Here is a 27,329-nt window from a genome sequence, read left to right on the forward strand (position 1 = left end):
AAAGTGGGGTTGTGGCGTCACACAGCACGTGGCGTCACCGGGTTTGAGATTTCAACTTCCGGTTCTTTTTCCCCCCTAGCTGGAGCGACGCAAAGGGCATCAGGACGCCGGACGGAGGATTTTAATCTTCTTAGTTAAAATTCGGGTGTGCAAATAATTCAACTCAACCGGAAACTCTGCTACAAGTAAGTAGTGTTTCGGGTGTGGTTTATATGACTATTAATAACAATAATAATACAGAATGGCGTTTTACACAACGAACAACGTGTTTTTCTTTGGAGACTGATCGCTTATTTAAGTCCAAATAACCCACACAACACATATTTAGTGCAGTATCTTTCATAACTGCACCGTGTTTATGAATAAATCCCCCAAATTTAGCGGTCCGGCTCCATTACACCGGCTCGGTTTCAATAAGCACCACAGAGCACAAATAGTGCACTACACGTGCCCTCATTTGTCCCTTAGTGAAGTGTACTTGTGTAGTGTGTGTGGTGCTAATTAGGACGCAGCCGCAGTATCGTATCACTTCGCTAGTTAGCACGAATGCCACATGTGCGCCGGTTTATCTGTTATAATGCCATCTCTTTCATTCTTTTCACATCATTCCGACATGGTGTGGTGCGTGTAGTTAAATCTTAGGAAGCTCTATCGTAACGGGAACACGCTACGACTCGGATAACGCTGGGAGTCGCGTTGGCTTAGCAGCTGCTAGCATTTTCCGCGAGCCGCCCCATGTTTAGCGAAAAGGACAAACTGATTGACGGGAGCTGTAGCCAATCGGAGTACTGGACGTGCTGTGTGATGGGCGGGATTTATATTGACGTAACCAATAAGCGTTTGCTGAGGATCCTTATTTGGGCGTATAGAGTTGGCTGTTAGATTGGAGCTAATACAAGGTCAAAACATTAAGGTGTTGAGCGGTCACATAGGAGCTGGTGGGCAGATTTAAGGGCTAATATTAATCCTTTTATGACAGACATTTTGGAGGTAAAAACAAATCATTCTTGAACGACTTTTAGAGGGTTTTAATGTTTAGTTTAGCTGCTCTGGGAAGTTTCAGTAGTTTTAAACGTTGTGCTGACGTTTCAGTAGTTTTAAACTTATTGCTGACGTTTCAGTAGTCAGTCTTACAGTCTGTGGTCATGGAGTTTGTGAAGCATGAACAGTCTTAAAAAGTCACTTTTTATTCCTATGGCGCGTTAGAAAACAAGCCAAACTCTTATTTAAACTGTTAAACAATAAAATACACTAAAGGAGAAACTTCCAGAAGAATAAATAAGGAGCTACAGAGCTTTGTTTACCCAAACTATCAGACACAGGAGCAGTTTCTTTCCCCAGACCATCACCCTGATTAACAACTCGCCATAATTATATTCCCTGCTTCATATCTATAAGTACCGCATATATATATACTGTTATTGGCACTACCATGCGCTTCTCACACTTTATGCACATAACTGATCAGTCATATATTCTATATTCATCTTTAATACTCATTCTGTCTGTATTGTATCTCATCGTCTGCATTTTCCTGTATAGTGTACCTCGTGTGTGTCAACACACCCGGCCGATAAACCTGTTTCCGATTCTCATAAGAGGGTAAAAGCCGTACACAAGGTACTATAGACCTCTTGTGTGTTTTGTAAATATCAGTGTTTAAAAATGTCTACAGTGGCTTTAACTGTCCAAAAGGTGAGCCTTGAATTGCTTTGATCAGCTATGGACACCTGGGTTTGAGGATCTTAAGGCGCTTTATGTGGAATCAGAGCAAAGGTCATCGGATCTGATACGAGATGACGACGGGCCAAAGGGACATTCAGATCTGATAGACTTTCAGCTAGGACATTCATTGTGTCTCTGATAACTTAGTGTAGAGTTTTACACGCTTGGAAATTAAAGGAGCCATCAATGGGAGATGATGTTCGGACAAAATGCCCTCGTGTGTTAACTTCTTTAACCTTCTCTTAACCTTGACCGCTTACATGCTCATGTGACGGCGTGTTAGGCGAAGTCGCTCAGAAACACTGACTAATATAATTTCTTCAGTGTGACATTAAAGAGGAAGCACAGACGAAACTGTGAGAAATATAATACACTGATAGTGGTCATGTTGTACTTTGCCTCGTGATGTAAAAACAGTTAACAGTTAATGTATACTGATAAGACGTAAAGTGTGTGTGTGTGTGTGTGTTTAAACACGGTGCTGTCACTAGGATACAATGTACTTTGTGTGTGTGTGTGTGTGCGCGCACGCTTAAGGGATAAATTATGATTATGCAATTTTATACTCTAGGTGCCCTGCAGCTATTAGTCTTCTCCATTTACCCCCATGTCATTTTACTTTCACTGTCTAAATCTGGAGGAATCCATTTTACCCTTTACATCATTTTTGCGTGTCTACATGTCATCCTTGTGAATTCGTTAAAAAGGGCGGTTGGTGTCTTGCTGGTGTTTGTGTGGGACGTTAAAAACCCCAATCATGCCATGGTTAAATCTGCCCCGATGCCCCACCCACCCCTCACTCCCTTTTACCCAATCCCCACAGAGCTGTTTGACTTGGAAATACATCACTGACCACTGTAAACTTTAAATACTTGTGCCTGAAAAACTCCTGAGATCGACGATAAACCTCTTTTTTTTAGATCATGGGTAATTGCTTTAGAAGTTTTAAAACACTCCTAAAAGTTACAGACTGCACCTTTAATTTCTGTCAGAGATTAATCTCTACTTAACCTGCGGGAATTTGCTCTGTTTTTTGTTTGTTTATTTTATAATTAACCGTATTTATTCGATTTTCCAGGCTGGGAAAGAAGTTGACGGAACTCTCTGTTGCCCTGGAAATAGAAATCTGTCTGTTGGACGTCAGAAAGTGGTTCGTCTTCCGCCTGGGACTCGGGAGGTGACGTGTTGTTCTCCGTACTGGCAGCAGGAACACCCGGGGACGCGTGCTGTTTTGTTTGAGAGTGAGCGCTCTCTCTCTCTCTCTCTTTTATCGGACTGCGATGCACCGCTTAAGGACTTGTGCGGCGCGGCTTCGGCCGATCACGGCCTCACAGAGCGCCAAGACCCTGACACAGCAGAGGCCTGCGGCCACACTCAGGACGTTTCAGCCAATCAGGCGCTACACCGCGCCGGTGGCCGCCGAGCCGTTTCTGAATGGCACGAGCTCGAACTATGTGGAGGAGATGTACTACGCCTGGCTGGAGAACCCCAAGAGTGTGCACAAGGTAAGAGGAAGAGGACGAGAAGCTAACGAAGGCTTTCACTGCTGTACACTTACTGACCTCCATGTTTTATCAGCAGTCAGGAATGATTTCAAAACTATCTTTTACCTGAGATTTCCTCACGTAAGCAGCTGATGTACGTTTTTAAATTTAAAACTGTTAACGTTTTTACAGATGTTCTTTTCTATCTATCTATCTATCTATCTATCTATCTATCTATCTATCTATCTATTTATTTATTTATTTAGCATTTCTTGTGTCGGAAATGTCTCGTATCGCAATGCGGTAAATCGATCATTATCGAGTCTGTCTCGATATATCACGCCGTTAATCTGGTGCACAAACTGTACGTTTCATTTGGAAATCGTTTATAAACTCGTCCTATGAAACACTTTTTTTTTTCACATCCTCCTGAACGGGTCGGGTCTGTTAATATACAAGTGTTTATCTGTCTTGCTCTGTCAGCATTACTCACACTGTTGTTGTTGCTGTTGTGAAGAAAGAGAAACTGCCGCTGAGAGGATCGTTGACAAACTGAGCCAAAAACTATTCCAAACCAACACAGCAGTGATTTCCGGTCCGCCCTTCTTAAGCCGTGCCAGAATCTCACCAAGCTGCTGAATCAGTTTTAGGGTGGAAACTTTCCATGGGAATTAACGGGAATATATGGGAATTAACGGGAATATATGGGAATAAACTGGGAATTAAAAAAATAATGCAGAGTTGCCTATAACAAGGAACTTAAATGTAGTTAAAAAAAACTTAACAGCATAATTTTGTTTAAAACAACAAGATTTAATGCACTTTAAGTTAAATCTGTACCCTGTATTCCTCGGGCACTTGCACACAGCACACTGCTTACTGGAAGGCCATTGAGGCCAAACCCCCTGCAGGTACTTGCGTTCTTCCATAACATGCACAGTAACACTATTTTAGGGTCATTTAACTAGTTGCTTATTAGCATGAATATTAATAGAATATTGGCTGTTTATTAGCACTTATTAAGCACATATTAATGCCTTATTCTACATTCTTAATTGTACCCAATACCTAAACTTAATAACTACCTTACTAACTCTTAATAAGCAGTAAATTAGGAATGTTACACACACACAGATAATTTGATTAAGTTCCCGTGGTAAATTTACCGGAAACTTTCCGCCCCTCTGCAACCCTGGTCAGTTTTAATCCAAACACAGATTTAGGAGCCCCAGAGACGACGAGTTTGTGCCGAGAAATTTCAACCGAGAAGTATTTTCCACAGTAGGGCCGAAAGCTGTTGAACAGTTTTGTTCATACGGAGGAAACCGTTTCCTGAGTTTTTACCTCACAGCTTTGATCAGCAGTCGCTTTACTTCATTAAACTCTTTGAAACTTGACTCTCACTAAACCAGTTACCTGATAAACAAACATTTCTGCTGACTCCATCAACACTGGACTCGTCACTCAAGTTATAATAAACTAAACTAAATACACACACAACTAGCTTAGGGGCTCTCGGGTCGCGACATTCTTACGTTAGGTCATTCTGAACAAAGTGTAAACTTCAAATTCGCAGCTTGTTGTCGGAAATTCTAATAAATTAAAAAAAAAATTGGCTAGGAAAAAAAAAGAAGTTTATCAGAATGGAGATATTTGACGTTTGTCCTCTCGGTAATTGTGTAATCTTTTAAGTAAATTAAATAAATGTTTGCTTTAGGGCTTGATATGACAATTAATTCGTTATCCTGATAAAATGTGCGACATTTACTGTAATATTTGATTTATATAAAAGTAAGTCAAAAGGACATGCAGGAGTTAGAGCTGATTTGATGTTAAAAAAAATTGTATCTTAAAATAAATGGTTTTATTTATTTATTTTAAAAAATTTATGAAATAGTATTTTTGCCTTCTTTTTTCAGACACTGTAATTTTTTATTGTTGGATATTTGCTAGCAGATCGTTTTGTCGTCGCGGATCCTGTATCGTATCGATGCCTTCGGGAGCCATGATAGCGATTTTACTCGTACGGTCCGAGCTTCAGTTGTAGCGGAGCGTGTAATTCAGGTTAAATGTAGCGCACCGTTTCCTTGCACTTCGTTGGCTAAACTGTAATACGACGCACTTTACAGCGGACCGCTCGAGCTGAAGTGAGCAAATGAGCTGTACGATGATTTGAAATCCCACCTGATTCTTTTATTTTCTTTTTTTCCTTTCACGCCTTGCTCAGCTTGTACAGATGAGCCCAGCATACCGAATCCTATAGAGCAGTTGTAGTTGTAGCTTTGGTGGAGAGAGAGAAGGGGTGTATCGCTCTTCTCTCTGTTCACCGGTACTTTCTCATGTTTAACAGTGCTTGGTGTACGTGCATATTGTGTTTGCTCAAATTTAACCCACAAATTAGCAAAAATGAGCACGAAACAGACGTCGTTAGAAAGTTTCCTCGGGAAAGTGCTGAGATTGCCGCCACAGCACTTAAATCCCTATTGCCATTTCCGACATGCTATCTGTGTGAAGCGGGGATTTCTGCAGTGACGGCAACCGACACAAAACAACGGAATAAACTGGACATAAGCGACACACTTCGGGTGTCATTGTCTCCTATTACCCCAGATGGAACCGTCTCGTTGCAAAGAAACAAGCTCAGGGTTCTCATTGATTTAGTGTTGTAGTGAGTTAAAATGTTAAATCACTTTATATTCATTTTTTTGTGTAACTATTTTATTTTGAAGACATGTTTAAATACAATTAAATTAAAATTATTACATCAAAACAATCTAAAATATAAACAATCAACACCCCCCACCACCACACCCAGCGGGCCGTGGTAAAATTATCAAACGTTGACCGCTCCGCGGCGATAAAAAGGTTGCAGACCGCTGCTCTAGAGCACAGAGGAATATGGCCATTCGTGTGTCCTTTGCTCTGTAAAAATGTGAAGCGTTGAAGCGTTTTTTTGTTTGTTTGTTTGTTTGTTTTTGTTTTTTTAAAATTCTTTCCGTCTCTTTCGTCAACCCCGGATGAACGTGGTGCCTTCGCTCAGGGTTTCACTTCCTTCTAATGCTCCGACGTCATTGTTTACTTTTATTTATTTTGCCAGACGCTTTTATGTAAATCCCCCGGGAACGGTTGATGCCGAGGGATTGTTCTCGATCCGAGGGAAACGTTTTTTTTCTTCCTGTTTTTTCTCACAAACCTTTTTACTAGCCCGGATACTTAATGATAACCAGAACAGCAGGAGTGAAATATTGAGATCTACGTTTTCCTTTTTTTGTCCCCATGGCTCAAATAAATGCTTGTAATAAAAAAAATATATTTGACATAACTGAAGATACTGATGTTATATTATTGTATTATCCCCAGCCCTGTCTATTTCTCTGTTCTATAAATAAAATGTGAATAGTCTGATGTTCAGGTTAATGTAGTATGATGGTTTAAGGTATAAGACGATAAGACGAAGGTGTCCGTGGTGATGTACGTGGTCAGAGGCGATTTTATTGCTCCTGACTCTGAGTGACCCTTCACTCATGTGCTGTGCGGATTACACGGCTGTGTAAGTGTCACGTTACAGGACACCAGAGGATGTGGACTTACCCAAGTAATTATTATTACAAGGTCAGTCTCTGCCTCTGCTTCGTGTATAGCGTGCTAAATCGACTGACTGTGTGACTGACTGACTGACTGACTGTGTAACTGCCTGACTGACTGTGTGACTGACTGACTGACTGTGTGACTGACTGACTGACTGTGTGACTGACTGACTGACTGTGTGACTGACTGACTGACTGTGTGACTGACTGACTGACTGTGTGACTGACTGACTGACTGTGTGACTGACTGACTGACTGTGTGACTGACTGACTGACTGTGTGACTGACTGACTGACTGTGTGACTGACTGACTGACTGACTGTGTGACTGACTGACTGACTGTGTGACTGACTGTGTGACTGACTGTGTGACTGACTGACTGACTGTGTGACTGACTGACTGTGTGACTGACTGTGTGACTGACTGTGTGACTGACTGACTGTGTGACTGACTGACTGACTGTGTGACTGACTGACTGACTGTGTGACTGACTGACTGACTGTGTGACTGACTGACTGACTGTGTGACTGACTGACTGACTGTGTGACTGACTAACTGACTGTGTGACTGACTGTGTGACTGACTGTGTGACTGACTGTGATTGACTGACTGACTGACTGACTGTGTGACTGACTGTGTGACTGACTGTGATTGACTGACTGACTGACTGACTGTGTGACTGACTGACTGACTGACTGACTGACTGTGTGACTGACTGACTGACTGACTGTGTGACTGACTGTGTGACTGACTGACTGACTGACTGTGTGACTGACTGTGTGACTGACTGACTGACTGACTGTGACTGACTGACTGACTGACTGACTGTGTGACTGACTGACTGACTGTGTGACTGACTGACTGTGTGACTGACTGACTGACTGTGTGACTGACTGACTGTTTAAACATGGCAGCTCAATTAAAATTTTCTTTCCTTTTTTGTTTTCAGTCTTTATTTTGTATTTACTTATTTTTATTTATTTTACTTTGTTGATATTTTTTTTATACATCAGCTCTTTATGCTTGTTCTTTACGCCCTTGTTTTCGACACAATAGCTGTTTAGACGTGGTGACCTTTTTAAGCCATCAGTGTGTATTATGTATGTTTTTACATCGCACAGCTAATTAGGTAGCACATTTCTAACAAGCACAAATAAAAGCTTTGCAGAGAGAAGTGCCAGTGTGACTGCAGTCCTACAGAAACCCCTTCTTTAACCCCCGTGTGGTAGAAATGATGAAACCGAGGAAAATGATCCGAGCTGCTTTATTAATTTAACGATGCTACGTTTTCTCTCGTTAAAGCTGAAGCAGGAGTGTTTTTATTTTTCTTGTGAGATTAAATCCATCTCTGTATGACCAATTTATTTGCCTGGTTTGGTTTAACCGCTAAGTTGATACCATTTTCATGTCTCGCTTCCTTTCCTGTCTGAATGGATTGGCTTTTTGTTAGGCAAATTTTATTCAGGTCCGTTCTGAGGTCACTGCCAGACGACCTCCTTCCTCTGACACGTCTGATCCGGTTCATTGGCTTGTTTCCAAGCTTTTACTGAGTTAAAAACGATATCTAAAGAGCATATAAAATGTGTGTGTGGATGAACCTGAAATATCTGTGCTTTTTAATCCTACCTTCCTTCCCTTCTCTAATCTGTGCTCGTCTTCCCGACATCTTTCTAGTCTTGGGACATTTTCTTCAGGAACGCTAATGCCGGGGCTCCACCAGGCACCGCTTACCAGAGTCCTCCTCCGCTGGGCATGGGCCTGGCCGAGCTGACGCAGGCCCAGATGTTGGTCGGTGCTCAGCCCAACGTGGAGAAGCTGGTGGAGGATCATCTGGCTGTGCAATCACTCATCAGAGCTTATCAGGTACGTCCAAGACACCAAAATCCCACAAAACTTCAGGCTTGTTTAACAACGTTGGACTTTGGAGAAATGTTTCATCCAATATTCAGATGATGCTAAAAATTCAGGTGGATCTTTTGGAGTCCTGAAAACCTCAAATGGGATTTTTACAGTTTGGATCTCTGAGAGGAAAATTTTACATTTAAAAAATAAATAAATAAAAATTTGTTTTTGCATGTATTTTCAACATGTTTGTTTATTTTTATTTATTTATTTTTATTTTTTAAATTCTAGATAAAGACATTGAGTCTCATGATGTGTCCCCTAATTAAATGTCTCAGTTTAAAAATCACACAAACCTTTAACCCTAATAAAACCAGACCTCTTAAATGATGATGCTTTTTTTTTTTTTTTTTTTTTAATCTTTCATATGTAACATACCACAAAAAGCGAAGGCGATTATTAATGCGCCCTCATAATAATAGGACGAAAGTGTGAAACTCGTCCCCTTTTCTTAACTAAAACATTTAAGCTGCAGTCTTTATTTCCTCTGCTGGTGACCAGAAGCCCTGTGTGTAAGTAAAATAAATATTATTATTATTAGGCCATCCTTAAAAATATTTTGGTTTGCAGTAATAGTAAAAAAAAAAGGGGGGGAGGGTGTCTGTAGGTAGGTAGGTATATATATATATATATTTCAAGTTTCAATGTAAAAAAAAAAAAAAAGTACAATTTTGGTGGTGGTGATTACGTGCAGTAGGTGTGACTTTAAACAAATCAGCATATCGTGACGTCACTGACTGGGTCTTCGACCCGTGCCTTCGGGCGCATCATCGCAAACCTTATTTTGATGCTGGACAGTTTTTCCAGAACTCTGTGCCAAGTTAAAGCGGCGTCTAGCTGTTTTAATGGTTTTTTTTTTTTTTTTAGATGTATTATGTTATGGCACCCGAACCCGTATGACTTTGAACGGTGACGCGAACATTTTGTTTACTGCAGCCGCAGCCATCATTACCGAGCGCGAACCATCGACTCTGACAGTGAACGAGAGAATGAGACGAATACATACTAAAATATAATTATTAGTATTTTATTGCTTTTGTGTTAGTTGTCTGAAGAGTAAAAAAAAATTGGGTCGGTCTCTTAACGCAAATTTACAACCGGCAAGTCGGTCGGACTTAAAGCAAAAAATATAAAATTTGAGTCGGTCCTAAATCGACGGTCGGTCGGGTTACGGCAAACAAGAATATTTTTAAGGATGGCCTAAAGTTTTTGCCCTTAGACGTGTGAAAGCTCAGTACGGAGAAGTCGTCTTTGGGGTTGTCAGGGCTCGTGTCTGATAATCCGATTAACCAGATTCGATTAATGCACCTTTTTTATTTATTCTGGGATTTGATCTGAGCCGTTCTACCTCACACACATCTGTACATCTGATTATTTTATCCCCTTATTACTGCTGTTTTCACATACATCTCCTTTAATAAAGAGTGCAAATCTGTGTTCATGTCTGATTCTCATCCATCTTTAGGTAAGACCGAGGTAAGTCTGCTGGAAATTCCTGTAAAGTCTGTGTATAAAAAGTCTGTATATACCAGGGCTGGCTTTTCTTTTGGAATTGCATCCTTAGAAATTATTATAGAAAGATTATTTATATACATATATATATATATGAAGTGATTCTGGCGGTTGCCATGACGATGAAATTTTTTTTCTTACAATAAACAATATGTACCATGAGAGAGACAGTAAAAATTGTTAAAAACTATGGAAAGGTTGACGACGATGTCGCTCGTATGAAATGATTTATTAAAAAAAAAATCAACAACGAAAAGGACAAAATTGTGTTGTTTGTTTGTTTATTAAATAAAAGATATTGGTATTTAAATTGACAGCCATGATGTTTGGTCCTTCTTCCGTAACATACATACGAAAGTCTAAATTTTAGAATGTTAAATATATATATACTGATCGTTTTGTACGATGGATAAAAAGTTTAGGTCAAATTTTACTTGTGAGTTTTACTTGTGAATAGACCAATAGAAAGAAAGTGGGCGGAGTTGTACGTTGTTTTGGTTCAGAGGAGAATGGAGGTGAAGCAATAGAACGGATCTTTATTTGTCCCTTTATTTGACATTTTTGCTCTCATTTACAGAAGTTCATGAAAATAAGTGAATGGATTTGTTTAAAAATGTATGGATATTAACAGATAATGTGTAATAAAAGTAACCGCACGTGTCTGAACCGCAGCCGATTCTGAATCGTAGCGGTTTTAGAGACCGCGGATAGGGGAGGAGTTTTCACAGCCCTGGTATATAACGACGAAAGGTTTCTACCGTTTCTGTAGAGTTTTGATTCTTACTATGAAGAGCTCTGTGCCCTCGAGTCGGTACGGTAAGTCTGTGTCCTGGTATCTTGTGACTGCTGTTGCCTTGTTTCCAGGTCATGGGGCATCATAATGCTAACCTCGACCCGCTCGGCATCAGTTGTGTAAATTTTGACGAAGCCCCAGTAGCTACTGGGTACCAGCATGTTGGTGAGATGTTTTTCTGTCCCCTTCACAGTTCTGCAGAACATCATTAATGAGCCTGTTTTGTGTTATTGTGGCTTTCCCCAACTCCCCACCCCACTCTACCATTCCTCTTTCTCTCTCTCGCTCTCTCTCTCTCTATTCCTTTCCTTTTATATCTGCCCTTCTTTCTTTTCTTTCCACCTTTCACCACTCCATCCTTATTTGCACTTCCATCTTCATCCTCTCCCACCGTGGGTGCTCTCGCATTCTCTGCTCCCTGTTTCTCCCCTCGTCCCTGCGGCTGCGATGTCTCCTGTAGATCCGGGGTCACCATGTCGCGCAGCTGGACCCTCTGGGGATCATGGATGCCGATCTGGACTCGTGCGTCCCCGCCGACATTATTACGTCTTCAGATAAACTCGGTGAGGAGTTACGAAACGTGACGTACCCCGGCTCATTAGTAAGAACCGAGCGGGGCTGTGAACCTCCGGACCAGGACGCACAGATCGGCTCTGACGACGCGCTCTGGCACGTTTCAAAACGAATTCACCGTCCTGCTCCGGAGCCGTGCGGCCCCGCTCGACGTACACCAGAAAAGAAATGATGCGAAGCTTGTTTTGCCTTTGGAGGTTCTGCCAAGCTTGGCCTTCTCTATGAAACGGCAGCCTCTGACTTGCTCGCTGCACTCTTTTCAGCTTCTTCCTGTTAGCCTCGGCCTGCACGGTTTCTTTTCTCGGAGCACCGTCAAAACGACACACAGGACACACCCCTCTTCCTGTTTGAGGAACTTTTGTCTGGGGGGTTGTGTTGAGAGATACCAGTTAGTCCAGCTTTGCCTCTGTGATATTTGCCGTTAGCAAGTCTGCTGCTGACTCTCAAACCGGTCCAAGTTTTAGCTTAGCAGTCTAAGGCTGCGTTCACACTTAATTATTGTAGTAGAGTTCAAGAAGAAAAACTTTTACTAACAACATATTCACACTTCTTAATAACAGAAATAACGACCGTGTCCGAAACCGTTCACTTCACGGTGCACCGTTTTCAAGATGTGCCTGTTTTCGGTCTTGTGGTCACTAGTGTCCCTCCTTACTAGTGTATCGAGACAGGTGTGGAATGTTGGACACTTTATACAACCTGAACTCGCAGGAATATTTACGTAGTGGGAGAGGCGCAGGGCTACCAGACGCTCACGCCGGACGAGGAAAGAAATTCAAGATGGCCGGCAACACATAATTTAGGCCGTTTTTTTTTTACATTTAACATATTCGCTGTAATCTAAAGCAAGCAGCATCTTATCACGTTTGACTTTATCGTTCGTAGCCGGCTGGAAAACAGAAAAATGCGTCAACGTTCCATTTGAGACGATGCGACGACTTCTAACGTTCGTACGCCAGGCAGTAGTGTTGATAGTGTAGGACGTAGTGTGCGGTATCTCGTTTGGGACACAGCTAGCGTCATGTATCAGTTAACGCCCTTCGTTGGTATCCGAAATGCACTGCGTCGTCAGGGCGCACTACAAAGACGACGTCCTTTTTGGAAATTGTTACTATGGCAACATCTCGAAAGGAGAAAATAGTCTGTTGCGTTTATGAAATGGATCATTGTTTTGTTTTTTCTCCCCTCCTACTACAGCGTCTCACCCATGTAGCGGTCAGGATTAAGGGAACACTGCAGACACGGTGCTCGTGTACTTTGTAACACTGATGATGGAAACAATCTGAAATAAACACTGTTGATAAACAATGCCTCAGGCGAAATACGTGCCTCCAAGCTGTCCCGGAGGTTCGTATGTAAATCATCTTGGTTCCGCTACTCCCTGGATTTGAATATTTACACCTAGCAGCAGGGAATGAGATCGTGTTTGCATAAAGGGCACGTTGGCAGGAAGTAGCTTTTTTTCGAGCTTTTGAAGGACACTTTATCACCAACGTTTCTTGATTTCTACCATGTTTTAGGATTATCAAGATTTGTTTAGAACACTTGGTGGTTAGGGTTCACTCTCGTGCACTGCATTGGCTACCATGTTTCAATTCCAGCCCATCGTCCTGAGGTACTTTAGCTAGCAATATTGAAAGACACTTGTATATCGATTTTATTTATATATATATATAGGGCTTGGGGATAAAACGATAACGATATGTATCGCGATAGACACGTGATCGATATCAATAAAAAAATGTGTTCGATAAAACTTTCAATATTTTTTATTCTTCGTCGGAAGAAAACAGTAAAGTTGCGAAGCAAGTTTGGCAAGTTTGGTTGCATTAACAAAGGCACTCACTCACTGGTAACCTAGCAACACAGGGAGTGACACGCTAACAGCCAATCATGTAACAGTATCACGTTTGGTTGCGCCATATCGTTGTCTCGTGCTTCAGTAACCGGAGACTGATAAGCAGGAAATGAGCCGCAGCAAACGAGGAAAGGGTAAAAGTCAGCGCACCTGTATGGCAGTTTGTTGGACATTATAAGTCTGGCCGTAGTCACCAGAAGGTGAACAGCTAGTGAACTTCCTCGCACTAAACTTGCACTAAATTCTCAGGTTTCTCTGTTTATATTTAACACTTGGCACTATTTTATTACACTTTATTAAGCGTTTCTTACATTTTCTTTCATTTAGCAACTTAAATGTTAAGAGATCATTGTTAAGTGTTCATTGTGACTTTAGACTCATGTTTACATTTAAATTATTTGAGGATTTCCTGGTTGTCGACATTCCTGTCTTAATAACTGAGGGGATTCTGATCAGAGGAAGGTTACGTTTAAAATACAAATGTTTACATGTAATATATTTTTCTCCTCGTCCTTATTTTAAATGGGTCATAAACAATATCAATAGTTATCGATATCGAACGATAGGAAACACCGATATCGTGATACAGTTTTCAGCCGTATCGCCCGGCCCTAATGTAAACTCACCAGAACTTCATTACACTGTTATGGATAACAATCGAAGCTGTAAAGGGACTTGGACACGTTATGGTTCAGTCACGTCAGACACGTTAAGGGACCTCACAGACGATCTGAAGTCTGTGGTGTCGCTCAGCGTGTTTAACGCCGTCTAACAGGTTAACGCTACGGTCCTTGTGTGTATCCACTGACCGCATGCGACGACGCTGCATGTTTTTCCCGCACACCGAAGGACCGAGGCGGATTTCGGAGTTAAATCCGAGCTAAAGGTTAAAGGTTTCCGAGCTGCGACAGGGCTCGAGGAATCGATTTAAGTTCTGTAGGTGTATGTAGCTTCCTTTCGCTTTTGCTTATGATCTGTAGAAGTAGGCGGGTGGTGTGGTGGTGATTTGTTCATTCGATCGTGGATAGGTGATGTTACTGGAATTGGGCTTTTTATGCATTTCATGAGATTGTGTGTGTGTGTGTGTGTGATCAGTACCAATTTTACCAGAACTCTGGTACAACTTGGTCTACTGTATTTTCCAGACTTTATGACGACGTCACGCATTAGTGTACGATGCAGCACGAGAATAAAACCTGCATGATTTCTCGAGTTTCTTCTGTTTGGTAAAGGATCAGAATGTTGTGTCAGTGTGTCATCTGGAAAATACAGTGTCATTTAATGCTGTCTCATCAGTGTGGTCATTAACATCTTCCGGGTGTTTCTTTCCTGTCACTGCTTCTCCAGACCTTACACATTTCAAGGATCGGCTAAGTGTTCTTACCGTCGGAGGTAGGCCTCAAGGACAAGCAAGATCTGTTTGTCTGCCTTTCTTTTCCTCCCTCTCTCTCTCTCTCTCTCTCTCTCTCTGTCTCCCTTCTCTCTCTCTTTGTCTCTCCCTCTCTCTCCCCCCCCCTCTTTCTGTCTCTCTCTCGTGCTCTCTCTCCATCTCTCTCTGTCTCTTTTCCTCTCTCTCTCTGTCTCTCTCCCTCTCCCCTTCTCTCTCTCTGTCTATCTTCCTCTCTCTGTCTCCCCCTCTCTCTCTTTCTGTCTCTCTCTCTCGTGCTCTCTCCATCTCTCTGTCTCTCTTCCTCTCTCTCTCTGTCTCTCCCCCTCTCTGGCTCTCTTCCTCTCCCCCCCCCTCTCTCTCTCTCCCTCTCCTCTTCTCTCTCTCTCTGTCTCTCTTCCTCTCTCTGTCTCCCCCAATCTCTCTCTCTTTCTCCCTGTCCCCCTCTCTCCCTCTCCTCTTCTCTCTCTCTTTCTCTGCCCCCCCTCTCTCTCTCTCATGCTGTGGCTTTTTTACTCTCAGTTTGGTTTGCAGGGTGTGGTGTAGGTTAGTCTGGAGCCAAGCGCTTGATGGCTCTCGGTCGAGTGGAAGCATCCGGAAACGTTACTACACAAAGGAACGCTAGCCGAACAAGAGATTTGTGTTTTTGCTCTTCCGTGTGTTTTCACTCGACCCCAGCTTGACAATCGAGCCTCTTTGGTCCCTTTAGTCACCCTGGGGAGCGTTTTGTTTCGTCTCTTTACAAACCCCATTGAATGAGAAGTAGCTCGGCACAGTGACTCCTCTGTCCCCTGATTCTCTGCCTGTAGAACAGCGAGCTGGAGCAGGTTGCTGGACACGAGGTGTTAGCGTTAGCAGTAGAGGTATCGGTTTGTGTCGTCCTTCTTCCTTTGTAGCGCCGTTTCTTCTTTCTCTTTTAATCACGTTCGGGTTACGGAACTTCACCATTTAACAAAACGGGTCACTGCAAAGGAACGAGAACTCAAACCTCAAATTTGCACCTGTTTCGACTCCAAATGCAGTCGATCACGTTCAGGGGCGTTTAGCGTCAAACTAAAGTTCGCGCCAGGAAGCGAACAAGTTTTGTTTTAATGTTTAGCGCAAACTTTTACAGTTACTGTGATGAAGCCAGTCAGATTTTCCTGCAAATTAGGTGTGAAGAAAAGAAAAACAAAAGAAAAGCAAGAATTACTTAAGATTAAGTTATGAAGGAAAATTCAGAACTAGGATTGCAAAGGGACGGAAAGTTTCCGGTAAATTTCCGGGAACTTAATCTGGGGAATTTTTGGAAATATTCAAAATTGGAAACTTTATGGGAATTATTTGGAATTTATGGGAATTATTTGGAAATATAGGGAAATATTTATAAACTATATCACATACAAACATAAATAAACATGTTGTTTGGTCATAAGCAGACACGCATGCAAGGTAACACACATTTTAAAAATGACGTCTTGACCGATTTAATTGTAAGTAAAATTTAATTGATTCTTTCATTGAGTGACACAAAAGCATAATAAACATTATTATGCTTGTAATAAACATTATTTTGTAGAGGATTTTTTTTATTTCAGGGTGTGTGGGGGGTCATCAGATTATCTGTGTATGTGGTAACACTCCTAATTTACTGCTTATTAAGAGTTAGTAATGTAGTTGTTAAGTTTAGGTATTGGGTACAATTAAAGAATGTAGAATAAGGCATTAATATGTGCTTAATAAGCGCTAATAAACAGCCAATATTATATTAATATTCATGCTAATAAGCAACTAAGTTAAATGACCCTAAAATAGTGTTACTGTGCATGTTATGGAAGAACGTAAGTACCTGCAAGGGGTTTGGCCTCAATGGCCTTCCAGTAAGCAGTGTGCTGTGTGCAAGTGCCCGAGACATACAGGGTACAGATTTAACTTAAAGTGCATTAAATCTTGTTGTTTTAAACAAAATTATGCTGTTAAGTTTTTTTTTTTTTTTTTACTACATTTAAGTTCCTTGTTATAGGCAACTCTGCATTTTTTTCTAAATTCCCAGTTTATTTCCATATATTCCCATTAATTCCCACATATTCCCAGTTTATTCCCACATATTCTCGTTAATTCCCACATATTCCCAGTTTATTCCCACATATTCCCAGTTTATTCCCACATATTCCCTTTAATTCCCACATATTCCCGTTAATTCCCACATATTCCCAGTTTATTCCCACATATTCCCTTTAATTCCCACATATTCCCGTTAATTCCCACATATTCCCAGTTTATTTCTATATATTCCCGTTAATTCCCACATATTCCCAGTTAATTCCCATGGAAAGTTTCCAGCCTTGAAAATTCCCGGAATTTTGCAACCCTATTCAGAACACGCACTACACTGAACATTGCCTTGACTGCATTTGGGGTAAAGTGGGGTAATCAATTAACAATTCGCTGTTTTTTTTTTTGTTTGTTTGTTTGTTTGTTTATTTTGACTAACGTTTTTTTTTTTTCTTTTCTCCCTCGTGTTATTTCTCCTCCTTTCTTTCTACTTTGTCTTCTAGAGTCTGACTACATTTCTGGCTTATCTGAAAGCTTTAAAAGGGGTAAATTGATATGCTGTGGCCAGAGTTCTGTATGCTGTATGAGGTACAGGCTGTTGTCTTATTTATGTGTCGCTGTGCATCAGAGATTCGAGCTTGTGAATCACACACACACACACACACACACACACACACACACACAGAGGATGTGTACGTTGCTCAGAGCTCGGTCATGGCTTTATGCTTTGTTTACGGAGCCGCTGCATTTGGGTATGAATGGCTCCGCATCGGTGAGAGTTTGGCGCGTGAGCACACACACACACACACACACACACACACACACACACGGCCTGTCTGAGTTTTCGGGGACAGCGTGCTGAGCTTCTGCGCTGAGTTCGGATCGGATGTTTGTGTGTTTTGGGTTTGATTTCTCTCACCCTGGAAAGAGGGATGACCAGATTGACAACCCCACCGGAGTCGCTTTTACTGTGTACGTCATTACCTTCTGTGCACACACACGCTCGCTCACACACACACGCTCACACACACTCACACACACGCACATGCACACACACACGTTCACACACGCGCGCACACACTCACACACATGCTCACAGACACACGTTCACACACACACATCTATCAGTCAATATATTTTCAGACACATTGCATATTCTGTCTTTTGCTCTCTGCCTCTCTCTTTCATTATTTCTCTCTCTCTCTCTCTCTCTCTCTCTGCCTGTTCCTCACTTGGTGTGTGACTAACACACACAGACACACACACACTTTAGATGTGTAGGTGTTCTTTGTGTCCTCAGTCTAACTGACTCTCTCCCACTCCCTCACATTAAAGTGCATGACTGCTGTTTCCTGCCTCATGCTCAACGACATCCCATAATTATATCCAAAGGGTTACGTCTCTATTTGTTCACAGCAGCACTGTGTGTGTGTGTGTGTGTGTGTGTGTGTGTGTGAGTGAGTGAGAGAGATTATTATTATTATCATTGTTATGATTGAACACTTTTCACTTTGTCAGGTTAGCTGTAATTCATCATAACGTCCGAGCCTCATTCTGCCTCCTGTGGTTTAAAATCGAAGCTCATTATTTGTACCGCAGTTCGTGACAGGGCCTAAATTCCATGGCGCTCGTTTTATTATTTATGATCATCAGTAAATAAATAACGAGCGTGGCTCACGGATGGACCGCACGCTACCCGCCTCCATCGCCACGTCTCACGTCACGCGCTTTAACCCCGCGCCTCAGCGTCATCGCACCATGCTGACTCTAATAACTCGACGGATAACCGATGATGTTATTGACTTTTTTTTCTTTCTTTCTTTCTTTCTTTTCTTTTCTCTCATTTCTCTCACCATCATAACTCACCCCCCCCCCTCGAACTCTTTTTCACGTCCTCTTGATCTATCTATCTGTCCATCCTTGTATCCATTAACCCTGCATGTCATTATCGTGGCTTCGCTCGATCGTGTTCCTAACGATGTCGCCGATGTAAATGATCTACACATCGGAATGTTTTGCCACACGCTTGTTCCGTGTGCTGTGCGTTCGTTCGACACCGCAACGATCGCCTCTCCTTTTGTGTTCTCTTTTCTCTATCGTGTCATGATCTAAACAATTCTCATCCCCTTCTCCCATCCTCCTCCTCCTCCTCCCCGCATTCCTCCCTCGCCTCTCCACGGCTCTGTAGGATTCTACGGGTTGGATGAGTCGGATCTGGATAAAGTGTTCCGTCTGCCCACGACCACCTTCATCGGTGGCACGGAGAGCGCTCTGCCTCTGCGGGAGATCATCCGCCGCCTGGAGGTCACACACACACACACACACACTTTCATTACCCTGAACTGACTCCAGCACCAACCTTTTCATTTATCCTCTGTGCTCCTGTCTTCTTCTCAAAGTATTTAATAACGTGTGTGTGTGTGTGTATGTGTGTGTGTGTGTGTGTTAGATGGCGTATTGCCAGCACATAGGAGTGGAGTTCATGTTCATTAATGACCTGGAGCAGTGCCAGTGGATCCGTCAGAAGTTTGAGACTCCTGGAGTTATGCAGTTCAGCCTGGAGGAGAAACGCACACTGCTGGCCCGCATGGTCCGCTCCACCAGGTATACACACACACGCATATACACACACGTTCTCGCTATTTAAAGGCGGGGTCTAAGATTTTTCAGAAATATATATTTCGGCCGATAATAAACAAAAAACAAAACAAACGTGTAGCCGATGAGCAGAAAGGGGCGGGGCTTGTCGATATGAGCGGAGAGAGTGTTCAGTGCGCAGTGTGACGTTAGCAGAAAGCGGTTTTAACATCGACATGGAGGATAAAAACAAAGGATCATAGGATCAGCTTTCCAGCGCTGGAGAGAACTGAAGGAGCAGGAAGTCGGCCACATATTCACAGGTTGGAGTTTCCCGAGTCAATAACTCCTGAGCTAAACGCTGTTACTACACAAATAACACCTCTTTTCTATCGTAGTAATGTAGAGAGGCAGCTACAACCGCGTTTTGTGTAGTAACAGCGTTTAGCTCAGGAGTTATCGACTCGGGAAACTCCGACCTGTGAATATGTGGCCGACTTTACTTAAGACGCCGAGGCGCTTTTTTCCTTCTCGATAGGTGAGTAACGTTGGTTTTGCTTTGTTACACAGAACTAATATATGCCTTTGTCCTTTACATCATTATGCTTGTGGGTCATTTTTGCTTGTTTGTTTATCTACAATCGTATCGTTCTTCCCTTCAGCTATGATAAAGACACGTTTCTTTCCGTTAGTCGCCTGGGTTACGTACGTATGTGTGGGCGGAGCTATCGATACAGGGGTGGGACCCGTTTGGGTTAGGGGCGTGTTTGTTTTGGTGATTTCAGCTTTCAAACAACGGAGACCCCACCTTTAACTTCCATCGATCTTTCTAAACGCTGTACCTCGTAACACTTTTCCCAGGTTTGAAGAGTTCCTGCAGAGGAAATGGTCCTCAGAGAAACGTTTTGGCCTGGAGGGCTGCGAGAGTCTGATCCCCGCCCTCAAAACCATCATCGACAAATCCAGCGAGAGCGGCGTGGAGAGCGTCATACTGGGAATGCCGCACAGGTGTGTGACCCAAGATGCAGTTCTGTCAGAGATGTTTGTTGCCTTGGCGTTCTTGTGGGCTTGGTGGTACTTTAAAATAAATAAATAAATAATTGTTTGTCGTCGTGTGTGTAGAGGGCGACTGAACGTGCTGGCAAACGTGATCCGGAAGGAGCTGGAGCAGATCTTCTGCCAGTTCGACTCCAAGCTGGAGGCTGCCGACGAGGTGAGCGTAACGTGTAGACCGAGCAGCTGAAGATCTACGTTTCAGTTCTATGTTTTCATTCAGAAAGTTGATTCGTTTTTGAATGAGAAGATTTGTGACTGGAGTTCAGGGCAAATCACAGGGTTTAAGACGTTATCGTTGCTATAGTAACGACTTGTTCCGCAGGATTCGTACGGCGTTGCATAGACTTGAGGATGGTGTATTCAGGGCATTAAATTTAACTATAAACGTTTGTGTGTGTGTGTGTGTGTCAGGGTTCAGGAGATGTGAAGTACCACTTGGGCATGTACCACAGGAGGATAAACCGTGTAACAGACAGGAACATCACGCTGTCCCTGGTGGCCAACCCATCTCACCTGGAAGCTGTGAACCCCGTCGTCCAGGGCAAAACCAAGGCCGAGCAGTTTTACTGTGGTGACACCGAGGGCAACCGGGTCAGTAACACACACACCCACCATAACACACTTATTATAAATATTCTTTTTTTTAGTACGTCTCAATTCTATTAGAATATTATAAGTACAGAACAGACCATGAAACAGACACGTATTTCTCTGTGTGTGTGTGTGTGTGTGTGTGTGTGTAGGTAATGTCCATTCTGCTCCACGGAGATGCTGCGTTCGCCGGCCAGGGCATCGTCTACGAAACCTTCCATCTGAGTGACCTGCCATCTTACACTACACACGGCACGGTGCATGTGGTTGCCAACAACCAGGTACATACTCGCTCACACACGCACGCTCGCTCACACACGCACGCTCGCTCACACACGCTCGCTCACACACGCTCGCTCACACACGCTCGCTCACACACGCTCGCTCACACACGCTCGCTCACACACGCTCGCTCACACACGCTCGCTCACACACCCTCGCTCACACACCCTCGCTCACACACCCTCGCTCACACACGCTCGCTCTGTCTGAACAGTTTCTCGTCTTCGTGTGTGTGTGAGTCGGTTCTACACTTTTATAATCAGACGTAAAGAGGACACAGTACCACAATGACTTTATTCCTCCTGTCTGTGTAAGATTGGCTTCACCACTGATCCCCGTATGGCTCGCTCATCTCCGTACCCCACCGACGTAGCGCGAGTGGTGAACGCACCGATCTTCCATGTTAACGCGGACGACCCGGAGGCCGTCGTGTACGTGTGCAACGTCGCTGCCGAGTGGAGAGCCACCTTCCACAAAGATGTGGTGGTTGACCTGGTGAGTGTTGTCACGTGTACAGCTGTGTGCATTTAAGCCAGTGTTATGACTATTATATTAACGTGTGTGTGTGTGTGTGTGCGCGCGCCTGCCGCCTTCTCCCCTGTCCCTGTAGGTGAGTTATCGGCGTAACGGCCATAACGAGATGGACGAGCCCATGTTCACCCAGCCGCTGATGTACAAGCAAATCAAGAAGCAGAAGCCTGTGCTGCAAAAATATGCTGAGAAACTCATTGAAGAGGGAGCTGTCACACGCCAGGAGTATGAGGTCAGCACACACACACACACACACACACACACACACACACACACACACACACACACACACACACAGTGTTTTATGCAATCTGGTTCAAATTATATGTTCATTTTATATAACAGTGTCTGTCATTTTTAGGAGGATTTAAAAATAATAATCTGTGTGTGTGTGTGCGTGTCTCTCTGTGCGTGTGTGTGTGTGTGTGTGTGTGTGTGTGTGTGTGTGTGTGTGTGTGTGCGCGTGTCTCTGTGTGTGTGTGTGTGTGTGTGCTTGCAGGAGGAGATTGCCAAATATGACAAGATCTGTGAGGAGGCTTATGCTCGCTCCAAGGATGAGAAAATCCTCCACATCAAGCACTGGCTGGATTCCCCTTGGCCTGGTGTGTGTGTGTGTGTGTGTGTGTGTGTGTGTGTGTGTGTGTGTGTGTGTGTGTGTGTGTTTATCTGACACATTGCTTGTATTGATTTCTCCATGTTGATTTGCTCGTTCAGGTTTTTTCACACTGGACGGCCAGCCCAAAAGCATGACCTGTCCATCTACAGGACTGAGTGAGGAGGAACTCACACATATCGGTCAGGTTGCATCATCTGTCCCTGTAGAAGACTTCACCATTCATGGGGGTGTGTGTATACACATCACACACACACACACACACACAGTACCAATGTACATTTAATCTCTCTCTCTTTTCTGCTGTGTGTGTGTGTGTGTGTGTGTGTCAGGTCTGAGTCGAATCCTGAAGGGTCGTGGTGAGATGATCCGGAACCGGATGGTGGACTGGGCTCTGGGAGAATACATGGCCTTTGGTTCTCTACTTAAAGAGGGCATCCCTGTGCGGCTCAGCGGGCAGGACGTGGAGAGAGGAACCTTTAGGTGTTGTGGAATTTTATTTTAGCACCATCTCTCTTCACTTTTGGTCATCGGTTAACTCGTTTTTTTTTTGTTTTTTTTTCTTTCCGTCTTTCCTCCACAGTCACCGTCACCATGTCCTTCATGATCAGAACGTGGATAAGAGGACGTGTATCCCCATGAACCACATGTCCCCGAACCAGGCTCCTTACACCGTGTGTAACAGCTCGCTCTCTGAGTACGGAGTGCTGGGTGTGTATGCTCACTACACACACACACACACACAAACACACTTTCATATATACATACGCCTGTACTGCTAACTTTCCTTCCCCACATTTCTTCTTCTTTTATTTCTCTTCCTTTACCTGCTGTCAGGTTTCGAGTTGGGCTTTGCCATGGCCAGTCCTAACGCTTTGGTTCTGTGGGAAGCCCAGTTTGGAGACTTCCACAACACGGCCCAGTGCATCATCGACCAGTTCATCTGTTCCGGACAGGCCAAGTGGGTCCGTCAGAACGGCATAGTGCTGCTGCTACCACACGGCATGGAGGGCATGGTGAGACTACGTTACCCACAATTCACCTGCATGTTCTATCTATCTATCTATCTATCTATCTATCTATTTTTAAGATCTTAGCAATCTGCTTGTTGTATAATCATATAGTTAATGATTCATTAAAATGCTTTGTTCCTGTATTGCGATATTTCATCGAAACATTGCATTTCATTGGAAATAAATAAATAAATAAAACTATCTAATGTCGACACGCTACTCCTCCCACCCCCACCCCCATTCTCTGTCTCCGTAGGGTCCCGAGCACTCGTCGGCTCGCCCCGAACGTTTCCTCCAAATGTGCAACGACGATCCTGATGTTTTCCCCGTAAGCCAGATGTTTTTGTGTATACTTTGATTAGGAGATGTTACCTGTTTCTTCCAGCTGTTACCCATCGTCACTCCCGGAGATTTACCTGTACACGTGTACTGATCGATTTTTTTTTTTTTTTTTTTAAATACGGATTACGGTTTTTGTGTGTCCACCTTTCTGATACCGATTAAAAACGGCTCATCGTGCCGCTAAAGCTCAGGTCACCTCATACGATCCGGGTGTCTGTGTACAGATTTTTGTTCTGATTCTGTAGAAAATCACTGACGACTTTGAGGTGCAGCAGCTGTATGACTGTAACTGGATCGTGGTGAACTGCTCCACTCCTGCCAACTACTTCCACGTCATGAGGCGGCAAATTCTGCAGCCCTTCAGGAAGCCTGTGAGATTACACCGATAATGCAACACACACACACACACACACACACAAGCAGACTGATGAACCTGTGGCTCTTTCTCTCTTCTGTAGCTCATCATTTTCACTCCCAAATCTCTTCTGCGCCACCCAGAGGCCAAGTCCAGCTTTGACCTGATGCTGCCTGGTCAGTCATGTGGTCATCATGTTTTATCCAAAGTGTTTTTGGTTTAAGTTCATTTTATATTCTGCCTTTTCTCTCTCTCTCTCTCTCTCTCTCTCTCTCTCTCTCTCTCTCTCTCTCTCTCTCTCTCTCTCTCTCTCTCCTGAAGCCAGTACTGCCCCTTCAGTCTGTATTATTGTCTGTCTAATTGTTCTGTCGTGTGTGTGTGTGTGTAGGGACACATTTCCAGCGTGTCATCCCAGAGGAAGGTCCCGCGACCCAGAACCCAGCCGCAGTGAAGCGTCTGATCTTCTGCACGGGGAAAGTTTACTACGAGCTGAAACGTGAGCGCGTAGCTCGCGACATGGAGAACGACGTGGCCATCGCACGCATCGAGCAGGTCACACAAGCACACAAACACGTTCACCATATAGATCGTATTTCAAATTGTAAAAGCATTAGGGAAGTTATTTTATTCCACTCTTAAGTGGCCTGTTTACAGGAACGATGAACTTCTTAAATGATAAAAAGGCAGCACTAGTGTTTGCTGGTAGGATTTTACTAAACGTATAAATCCTGATGCACGGCACTGTATTCGAATCTCGGCGTATTTTTAGCATTGAGTATATTAACAGTAATAAAACGGCAGAAGAATTGGTTGGAGGGTGAAGTAACCATGGTGACATCTGAACACCCCTCATACCTGCAGCTCTCGCCTTTCCCCTTCGACCTGGTGAAGGCTGAGACGGAGAAATACCCCAACGCGGATGTAGTGTGGTGTCAGGAGGAGCATAAGAACCAGGGCTACTACGACTACGTGAAGCCTCGCATGCGCACCACCATCAGCCGCGTCAAGCCTGTCTGGTAAAAAAACACACACACACACACACTACTAACTCGTTACACCAGACAAGTTTTCTATCAACCTTAAGACAGTGGAAATTACACACATTATTCGAACTAGGCCGTCAGGACTTTTTATAAATTTTCCTTCATATCTATAATCTTCACACGCATTTCACCTCAATCATATACCGTTTCTATAGCAACAGGAAAAAGTATTCCACGTCCTTTCGGCGTAGAGCCGTCCGTCACCCGGAGCTACAAATTATTAACCAAGCACACCACGTAAAGTACTTCAGCAAGGTTTAAAGTGCACACTTTATCCCGAGCTGATAAAACTGAACAGTGTTGTTGGATATCGCACACGCGACTCTCCTCGTTTAGGATGTTTTCATGTTTAATTAAAAACGCGTTTGTGTTTTTAGGTATGCTGGTCGTGGGTCTGCCGCTGCTCCAGCCACCGGCAGTAAAAACTCCCACCTCCTGGAGCTGAAGCGCTTCCTGGACACTGCTTTCAACCTGGAAGCCTTCAAAGATCACTTCTAATCACGCATCAGACTTCGGTTGTCCCGAAAAAAAACCCCTGTGTCCTGTCAGGTCTCATTATTGCACCAAAAACGCTGCTTTCTTAAGCTCATGCTTCATGACGCGCACACACACATCCTACATCGTCACCCTCGTACACACAGACACAAACAACCTAGCAGCAAAAAAGTAGTTCTTTTAAATGCACCGAGCACACGTCTTTCCGTCCTACACACGCACACACACACTCGCGCGCGTTACTCGTTAGCGTTCTGAATTTCTCGTTAGTCGATTTTATTTACTTTAAATTCCAGACGTGTTCCATTGAAACAAGCCACAACTTAAACAGCACAAGCGTACATTCTTACGGCTAACGCCGGCGTGACTGATGCTGGCGTGACTGAGATCACAAAACAAAAACCGTGACGTGGCCGCTGTAGCGTTTTGTTCATTGGAAGAGTTTGTTTGGGGTCTAGAGACACCCCCCATCCCCCCACCCCTACCCTTTTTTTACGCACGTATTAGCCGATAACAGACAGGACGTAAACGTCGAGACTTTGTGAGTGTGTGTGTGTGATTTTAAGATGGAAAGAAGGAAGAAACCGGTCAGTCAGCATCAAGTGCGTTCACATCGCACCTGGGAAAAATATAAACATATATAGTCCGATATCAGATCTGCGAATCCTTCTGACCTTCAGATTCCTGTATAAACATGTATATTGCTCTTTGCTGCTTGAGTTTTTGTGCTTTCGCCAAGCTACTGACATCCAAACCTATAGAGAGAGAATTATATTCCCTTTGAAAGGCTTTAACTACTATTTTATTTTCTTCTCCTGTGGTTTTATTTCTGCTCTAACGCCCATCACACGTGTACATAAGCCGATCGTTTGAATGTGGTTCGTCCGTCGGTTATGGTGCACAACAGAACGCGCGACACGTTTCCCGACGGTCCTTTTTAAGATGTACGTTTGTATTTATATCAATACGCACACACAAAACTGGAGGAGGCTCGTGAGCCGTTGTTTTTATAACTCTATCTCACTCACTCGGCTCATCTTCAGACCCGCCTAATCCCGTCTGATCGTGTTCTCTCAGGTGCGCACATTTAAACCTGAAAGAAAGACAAAATCCAAAACAAAAACTTCCGCCTACTTCAAACTACACGTCTCTCGCTCCTCTTCTGCCGCACCATGTGCCAAAAATAAAAAAAAACACCACGACCCCAAAAAGAAAACCTTACGATCGGACCGTCTCGAGAACTCCTAGTGAACGCCGTTCACGCGGGATCGTTCTGAAAGGTAGCGCGCGCCGGGCGTTCGAGGAAGCAGACGATTTTTATTTATTTTTATTTTAAAGAATTTAAATTCTGTCTTTGTTTATCTTCATTCAATAAACACGTTCTCAGAGTCTTGGACACCTGTTTTTTTATTATTCTTCGTTGTAATTTGTTGGAAATATTCTTGACCCTTTTAATGAATTATTGTGTTTAAAGAAATGTGTTTTGTAACCTGCGCGCTGTCTTCGGGAACTAAACTGTTGTCTTTTTGACATAAAGTATTACCAGATGCAGAATATAGACCCATAAACATATTAG

The 27,329-nt window shown here is 43.4% G+C and overlaps 1 protein-coding gene across 7 annotated transcripts; it reads left to right on the forward strand.

The window, feature by feature from the left end:
* Positions 1 to 28: 28 nt before the first annotated feature.
* Positions 29 to 27,149, forward strand: ogdha (oxoglutarate dehydrogenase a). Of its 7 annotated transcripts, none has more exons than XM_047822899.1 (26): positions 62 to 185; positions 1,543 to 1,620; positions 2,804 to 3,230; positions 8,471 to 8,659; positions 11,464 to 11,566; positions 14,782 to 14,826; positions 17,359 to 17,400; positions 19,044 to 19,159; positions 19,305 to 19,459; positions 20,294 to 20,440; positions 20,555 to 20,645; positions 20,900 to 21,079; positions 21,232 to 21,360; positions 21,677 to 21,856; positions 21,972 to 22,124; positions 22,392 to 22,494; positions 22,607 to 22,735; positions 22,838 to 22,988; positions 23,089 to 23,216; positions 23,343 to 23,521; positions 23,775 to 23,846; positions 24,106 to 24,231; positions 24,319 to 24,391; positions 24,604 to 24,767; positions 25,077 to 25,231; positions 25,636 to 27,149. In XM_047822899.1, exons 3-26 carry the CDS (start codon positions 3,006 to 3,008, stop codon positions 25,754 to 25,756), a joined length of 3,156 nt encoding a protein of 1,051 aa, XP_047678855.1. In that variant the 5' UTR covers positions 62 to 185; positions 1,543 to 1,620; positions 2,804 to 3,005; the 3' UTR covers positions 25,757 to 27,149. The 7 variants fall into 7 exon arrangements, with proteins under 7 accessions (XP_047678854.1, XP_047678858.1, XP_047678859.1 ...); XM_047822901.1 differs by lacking the exon at positions 62 to 185 and adding an exon at positions 944 to 990; XM_047822898.1 differs by lacking the exon at positions 1,543 to 1,620 and having other exon boundaries at positions 29 to 185.
* Positions 27,150 to 27,329: the final 180 nt, after the last annotated feature.

The sequence above is a fragment of the Tachysurus fulvidraco genome, chromosome 14 (assembly GCF_022655615.1).
Source record: "Tachysurus fulvidraco isolate hzauxx_2018 chromosome 14, HZAU_PFXX_2.0, whole genome shotgun sequence".
In the NCBI taxonomy this organism is placed as follows: Eukaryota; Metazoa; Chordata; class Actinopteri; order Siluriformes; family Bagridae; genus Tachysurus; species Tachysurus fulvidraco.